The sequence below is a fragment of the Nansenia antarctica genome, assembly GCF_963989245.1.
Source record: "Nansenia antarctica genome assembly, chromosome: 5".
Classification (NCBI taxonomy): domain Eukaryota; kingdom Metazoa; phylum Chordata; class Actinopteri; order Argentiniformes; family Microstomatidae; genus Nansenia; species Nansenia antarctica.
In genome coordinates this window covers 8,419,883-8,427,382 of record NC_137690.1, presented here as the reverse complement: position 1 = coordinate 8,427,382, position 7,500 = coordinate 8,419,883, and the positions used below count along the sequence as shown (strand labels likewise).

General features: G+C 46.9%; 2 protein-coding genes across 5 annotated transcripts in view; one reads left to right on the top strand and one right to left on the bottom strand.

Annotated features, from left to right (window-relative positions):
- lysmd3 (LysM, putative peptidoglycan-binding, domain containing 3) overlaps positions 1-7,500 on the bottom strand; it is a 341,091-nt gene that overhangs the window by 26,868 nt on the left and 306,723 nt on the right. The window lies entirely within an intron of this gene.
- Positions 1-7,500, top strand: part of trpm3 (transient receptor potential cation channel, subfamily M, member 3) — a gene marked incomplete at both ends in the record, with an annotated part of 128,221 nt that overhangs the window by 75,506 nt on the left and 45,215 nt on the right. For all 4 annotated transcript variants that reach the window (XM_080532228.1, XM_080532227.1, XM_080532230.1 and 1 more), the window contains 2 exons: positions 4,388-4,562; positions 5,002-5,125. In XM_080532228.1, the coding sequence (XP_080388354.1) occupies positions 4,388-4,562; positions 5,002-5,125 (299 nt within the window). The remainder of the gene's footprint in view (positions 1-4,387; positions 4,563-5,001; positions 5,126-7,500) is intronic.

Here is a 7,500-nt window from a genome sequence, read left to right as displayed (position 1 = left end):
AGGAACACACACACACAAAATCAAAGGGTCATGGTGTAATTTCCCAGTAGGAAATGTCCCACGGGCCAAGTCACTGCCACTATAATTCTCTTTAAGTAGTCTCAGTCGAAGAGAGCAGCATACCACATGCAGGGTTCTCCCCAAAGACAGTAAAGGGGAGCTATTTAGTCAATGATAGATGAAGTATAAACTGATATTTAGTAATGATAGAGTCACTATCTTTGATCATCAATGACATTGTTAAAAGCGAAAGTAAAAGAAATATGACATGAATTCAAAGTTTTCGCTCTATTTTTAGCTCATTTTCGCTAATGCAATCCAGGTCCTCCACCTTGTTAAAAATGCCTTTCATCCACCTCGCCTTGATCCAGATGCCACACCTGCACAACATTCACTTCACTTCAAATGTAATCGTTTTGAACAGAGAACGGGGGAGAACGGAAAAAATGAAAACTCGAAGGTCAAAGCGTGACAGAATAAAGAACGACTGAACTAAACGAAGCAGAGCTGTTTGAACTGACCTTTACATCCATCACCTGACCCCCCACCAGCTCTCATCTCTCAATGCCTTCACACCACCGCTATCGTCATGTCTAGAAATAGGTGCTTGTGTGTTGTGTAAAAAACGACCCACATACAAAACCTCCCCCAGCCATACTGACGTCTCTGCGCTATGACTCATCCCATCCCATAATGAGGTCCGTTTAAGCGTGTTACATGTGTCCCTCTCTCTCTCTCCATCACTCCCTCCCTCCATCCCTCCCTCTCTTCCCAGTCTAAACATAGATTCTATAGAGGCTGGTGAGACTCATTGACCGCACTACTTCTCATCTCACTCCTCTCTCTCTCGCTCACTTTTCAAGAGTTGTGGTATGAGCAGATGGTTATGGACATCACAGAGAGAGAGAGAGAGAGAGAGAGAGAGAGAGAGAGAGAGAGAAAGATGAGAGAGAAAGAAAGAGAGAGAGAATCAGAGAGTGAGACAGAGAGACAGACAGCAGAAAGAGAGAGAGGGAGAGAGATAGATAGAAAGAAATAGAGAGAGAGAAATAGGAGAGAGAGAGAGAAAGAAAGACAGATGAGAGAGAGAAGGAGAGAGAAAGAAAAAGAGAGAATCAGAGAGTGAGACAGAGAGAGAGACAGACAGACAGACAGAGAGAGAGAGGGGGAGAGAGAGAGATAGAAATAGAGAGACAGAGAGAAATGGAAGAGAGAGAAAGAGAGAGAGAAATCGAGAGAGAGATGTAGTTTGAACTCCCTGAGCTTTCTCTGACCCAGAAGTAGTAATGGTCGCAGCATAGCTTCCTCCCACTAATCTGTCAATCAAACTTTCAATGACGGCCTTTCATCCAACATGACCGGCTGAGAGCCATGTCGTTCATTACCTGTAAGTGAAGACGAATGGCCTCTGTCTAGGCATCGATCTGGGCTGACTTGTGGCGTGTAAATGCCCCGCTCTCCTTTCACCCACATGTATGCTGCAGGAGAGAGGTTAGCAGAGAGAGAGGGAGACGCTCATTAAGGTGAACAGAACCAGTGGCTTGTGTCGCCGAGCACAACGTTTGGTTCCACTCAGTGTAGACGCCATTGTTCATTTCCTCAGACAAAATGGATTCCATCACTGGTAGATTACAGCTCTTGATTCCTTTTAGGGTTTTTTCCACATTTTCCACTTTAAGAGCTAGGTTTTCTTCTTAAAGCTTGAGTTATATATAGAAATATTCCGTATATATATATACAGCTAATAATGTTTTGAAGAATGATATCTGTCTGCATGACGACAATTCTCAAGTCGCGCAAATGACCAAAAGCTTCTTTAAAAATAAGAAATGTTTTATGTGTTTTTCATATTATGAAAGTGTTGAAGTGTTGAAGAGCCCACTCGATATAACAAAAAACTATTTTAGGATCACTAAATACTGTGAATTGGATTCAGGCTACTGGGTTAGTGATACATGGCTTGTAAACAAACTTACGTTTTAGGATGTGTACAAAAGCAAGGACTGTGTGATCATCTAATTATATGTAGTTATGTGTTTTTAGCATGTTGATGTTCTATCAGCATGTTGTGATGTGCTAAACATGCAGTTAGATGTGATAGCGATGTTCTTTCTTAGCTTCTAGCTAGCTACCAACGCGAAATTAAAAATGTGAAAATAGCCAATTGTCATAGAATACACTCAGTACACTTGCAAAATAACAAAACCAAATCAACTCCATCACTATATGTACTAGCTACGTCAATCCATCGTCACTACATTGCAACTTGACCAAAAAAAATACATGAGTAATACAGGTGTTACTAGACAGCTATAGAGACCTTTAGTACATGAGTACGGTATTAACAGTGTTAGTACACAGCTATAGAGACATTTAGTACATGAGTGCGGTATTAACAGTGTTAGTACACAGCTATAGAGACATTTAGTACAACAGTAATAAACAGTGTTATTACACAGCTATAGAGACTTTTTTGGTCATTCCATCATGTTCCAAATGATCCCTCAGAGTACTTGATGAAGTGTGGACCTGGTGTGTGGCTGCTGTGTTCCAGCTGCATGTTACAGGCAGAGTGCCTGGCTGCCAATTAGCACAGACCCAGCTGCTCTCTCCCCTCCTCTTCTGGGACCTGGTGCCAGTTTGACGATAAAACACTTTAGATGCCACGGTGCCCGCCACTGGCTTTGACTGTGACACACACACACACACACACGTGTGCAGGGACACACATACACACACACACACACACACACACGTATACAGACACACACACACACACACGTGTGCAGGGACACACACACACACACATGCACATACACACACACGTATGGGGATATAGAGTGGAGAGTAAAGCAGCATCTCTGACAGGACTAGCCCAGTTTCTCCTAGTCTCAAGACGAATCCCTAAAATAGTTCCTCTTTATGTAACTGTGCCTGTTGAGAGCAGAGGAGGCACAATGTTGGCACGTGTGTGTGAGTGAGCGGGCTGCACTGCAGGCCTCAGTCGACTCAGTGGCCCACCTATCCCAGCTTCCCCTCCATGGCTCTCCCTCCCTGGCCCCCGCCTCCCTGGCTCCTCCTCTCTGCCCCCCCCCCCCTCCCTGCTCCTTTTCAGGGAGGGGGAGGGTGGGGGAGGGAGGCTCCGTCAGGGACTGGGCTTTTTGATTTAGAGTCATAACACAGTCAAAACACTGGCAAATGAGAGCGGGAAAGAGAAAGAGAGAGAGAGAGAGAGAGAGAGAGAGAGAGAGAGAGAGAGAGAGAGAGAGAGAGAGAGAGAGAGAGAGAGAGAGAGAGAGGGAAAGTGAGACTTAGATGGAGAGAATGGGAGAGAGAGTAGAGAAAAAATTAGGGAGGACAAGGAGAGAGAAAGAGGCGTCACTGGTAGGTTAGTCATTGCTGCTACAGTATGCCTCCTCTCCCTGTTCAGTCTCATTCTGTCTCTCTCTCTCTCTCTCTCTCTCTCTCTCTCTCTCTCTCTCTGTCAGGTCAGTCTGATCTAAGACTGAGAAAGGTAGAGAAAGTACCCCCACCTGCTAATTACATGTTAATTACCTATAATGACTCTTAATAGCTTCTGATTAGCCAGCAGGAGGGTGCCCGCTCCAGGACTGTCTGCTTCCCCTGGCTGTGAAAAGCCTGGACACACACACACACACACACACACATCCATACACACTGACATACACACACATACACACACACACACAGAGAGACACACACACACACACACACACACACACAGACACACACACACAAGGAAATGATTCCACAGCAGCAGTGTGCCCTACAACTATTTTTAGCAGGCATGGATTGAACCTTTTGTAGCAGTTCTATTTTAATTGTGAGGTGAGATGGTGGAGGTCTTGTTGAACAGGGAGAAGCCGACAAGATGTCACACTCACACCTCCTTCCTTCTCACAGCTGTCTGTCTGCCTGTTCTCTGTGTCTGTCTGTCTGTATGTCTGTATCTCTGTCTGTCTGTCTGATTGTCTGTCTGTCTATCTTTCTCTGTCTGTCTGTCTGACTGTCTGTCTGTCTGTCTGTCTGTCTGTCTGTCTGACTGTCTGTCTGCCTGTTCTCTGTGTCTGTCTGTCTGTCTGTCTGTCTGTATGGCTGTCTGTCTCTCTCTGTCTGTCTATCTTTCTCTGTCTCTGTCTGTCTGTCTGTCTATCTTTCTCTGTCTGTCTGACTGTCTGTCTGTCTGTCTGTCTGTCTCTCTCTCTACCCCTCAGTGGGACCCTGGGGGATTTACTGACTGCTCCTCCTTTACTGTGTCTTCTCTCTCTTTCCCTCCCTCCCTATCCGCTCTTCCCTCATTATTTCCCCCCCCCCCCCCCTCTCTATCTCTCTCTCTCTCTGTCTCTGTCTCTCTCCTCCCCTCTAGGGATTGGTCAGGGGGTCCCGGTGGTGGCTCTGATCGTGGAGGGCGGTCCCAACGTCATCTCCATCGTGCTGGAGTACCTGAGGGACACTCCGCCCGTCCCCGTGGTGGTGTGTGACGGCAGCGGGCGCGCCTCCGACATCCTGGCGTTCGGGCACAAGTACTCCGAGGAGGGGGGGTACGTGTCACTTCCACTCAGAAGACACACACACACACACACACACACACACACACACACACACACACACGGGCGCAGCGGCTCCTAAAGCATGTTCATCCATCATCCATGAATCATTTAAAGTTCCTCCAAAGTTATCAGATGTAGCCCCTTGGTACTTGATAATGTCAAGTGTTTTTTATTTATTTATTTATTTTTGAAAAAATGTACATTATTTAAAAGCACCTTTCATAACTCTCAAGGACAAGGTATTAAATAGATGAGATTGTGTCCGATTTAAGCTTCACCTTTAGGTCCAGATCACCTCTTTCCTTACTTTCATCTGCCTCCAGTTTCATATCACACTCCTTCCTTCCTTCCTTCCTTCCTTCCTTCCTTCCTCCTCTCCATCTCCTTATCTCCCTCCCTCGCTCCCTCTCTTATCCCTCCATCTCTGCAGGATAATAAACGAGTCTCTGAGAGACCAGTTGCTGGTGACCATCCAGAAGACCTTCACCTACAGCCGCACCCAGGCCCAGCACCTCTTCATCATACTCATGGAGTGCATGAAAAAGAAGGAACTGGTGAGTGTGTGTGTGTGTCCCCGTGCCCCTGTCCCTCCGCCCTGCTCCCCTCCTCCCCACCCCCACCCTCACCCTCCTCTCCTCTCCTCTCATCCCCCCCCTCTCCTCTCCTCTCCTCTCCTCTCCTCTCCTCTCCTCTCCTCTCCTCTCCTCTCCTCTCCTCTGCTCTGCTCTCCCCTCCCCTCCCCTCCCCTCCCTTACCCTCCACTCCCCTCTCCTCTCCTCTTCTCTCCTCCCCTCGTCTCTCATCCCCTCTCCTCTCCTCCCCTCTCCTCTCCTCCCATCCCATTCTCTCATAAGGATCACATCTATTCCTGACACCCCCCCCCCCCCCCTCCCCCTGAACAGTGATTAAGACAAAGCCATAAGTGAATGTCACCCACATGACGTAGTCAGGCCCCAGGCTGTGAAAGGGTCTCCTCTGATCACTGCAACTTCTGGAGAGATGCTGCATGATTATTATAGTTCCTATTATCATCCTCAGTGTGTAGACAGACCCCATTACACATACAATTGTATATTATCACACACACACACACACACACACACACACATACAGACACATGCAAGCACATATGCACGCACACACACACACACACACACACACACACACACACACACACACACACACACACACACTAGTCCAAGCCATGAGTATTTACATTCCCACATCTCTGGCGCAGATTAAATCCAGTCACTGGGTCTCTGCCGCCCAGCATCCATTAGCCAGATGGCACCCAACAACAACACTTGTCTTTGCTTTGCTCGTTATTAGTTCATTTGCTGGTTGGCTGCCCTCGCCCTCCTACAAACATAAAACATAATGTTATGTGAGCGGAAGGGAAATACATGCAAGCTCAGACACACACTTTTAGACGTCTTGAATACACACATTGTATTTGTCAGTGAGCTCAATTACCTAATTCAGCAATTGCCGAAAGCAAGGTCAAGAACATTGACTCTGTTTGGACTGTGATGAGTGTTTGAGATTGTGTTGATGTTATTTTACTGTTCCCGGTACACCTTGTCTCTTCTCTCACTGTATTTGTTTTGTAATTGTGTATTTCTTTTCAATTAAACCATTGGATATTTCTTTTTTGGAATGTTTTGTGTCTATTTTGTGTGCGTGTGTATGTGTGTGTGTGTGTGTGTGTGTGTGTGTGTGTGTGTGTGTGTGTGTGTGTGCGTGCGTGCGTGTGTGTGTGTGTGCGTGCGTGTGTGTGTGTGTGTGTGTGTGTGTGCGTGTGCACGTGTGTGCGTGTGTGCGTGCGCGTGTGTGTGTGTGTGTGTGTGTGTACTTTTACATTTGTCACTCCATGTCCCAAATGATCCATCAGATTAATTCATGTGATTATGATTTTGTGTTTGTGTGTTTGTGATTTAGTGTTTCTTTGCCTTCATTCACTTAAGCTTCTATTTTTACCTCGTTTTTACCACCTAAGCTTCTATTTTTACGAATTTTGATGATCAAAATCATGTGATGTTATTTTTTGATTTGATGACTAAACTCTACCCACACATGAACACGTAGACAGAGAACCCGCACACACACACACACACACACACACACACACACACACACACACACACACATACACACATACACACACACACACACACATACACACAGTGGCAGTGGTAGTGAGGGACACTCACACACACGCACACACACACACACACACACACAGTGAGGTTCTTGTCACAGCTGTTGAGTGTGTAAGTGGATTGATTTGAGCTTGGTAGGATTCACACAGATGGATCTCCACAACACCCAGTCGAGTCGTGCTGCCGTCGAGCCAAAACAATGTGACGCTGTACTGCCAAGATAATGTAACACACAACAAGAGAGTCAGCTTCCTCCTCCACTACTGCCACCACTCCCATAGAACACCTACTCCTTTCTCTATTCCGTCCGACCTCTGCTGTGGGATGGAGGATAAGGCTGATTAAGAATGTTTCGGACAACATCTTAGAACTTGTGGATCAGAGGTCTTCGTCAACCCTAGTTCTGGAGACCCCAACAGGGTGTGCAGGACAGGCTTTTATTCCGGCCTAGTACGAACAACACCTGCTCCAGCTAATCCCAAAAAGGCACAGTCACTGCGACAATCATTCCATGTTCAACCGAAAGGTCGGTATTAGCGATGACTAGCGGCCGCAACGCTGTAGCGGATTCGTGTCATGTTGCAGACGGCTCTGGTTCTCTAGTCTCCCTGCTGGCACTGCTACCTCCCCCCCCCCCCCCACGGAGTTATCCCCCCCCGCCTCCCACATCCAGAGGCCGTTCAACACCCCTCTCAGCAGAGGTCTGTGTTTTCTACCGGTTAACGCAGACGTTGCGATTAATCAAACTGACAGGCGTCGTGGGGGTAACC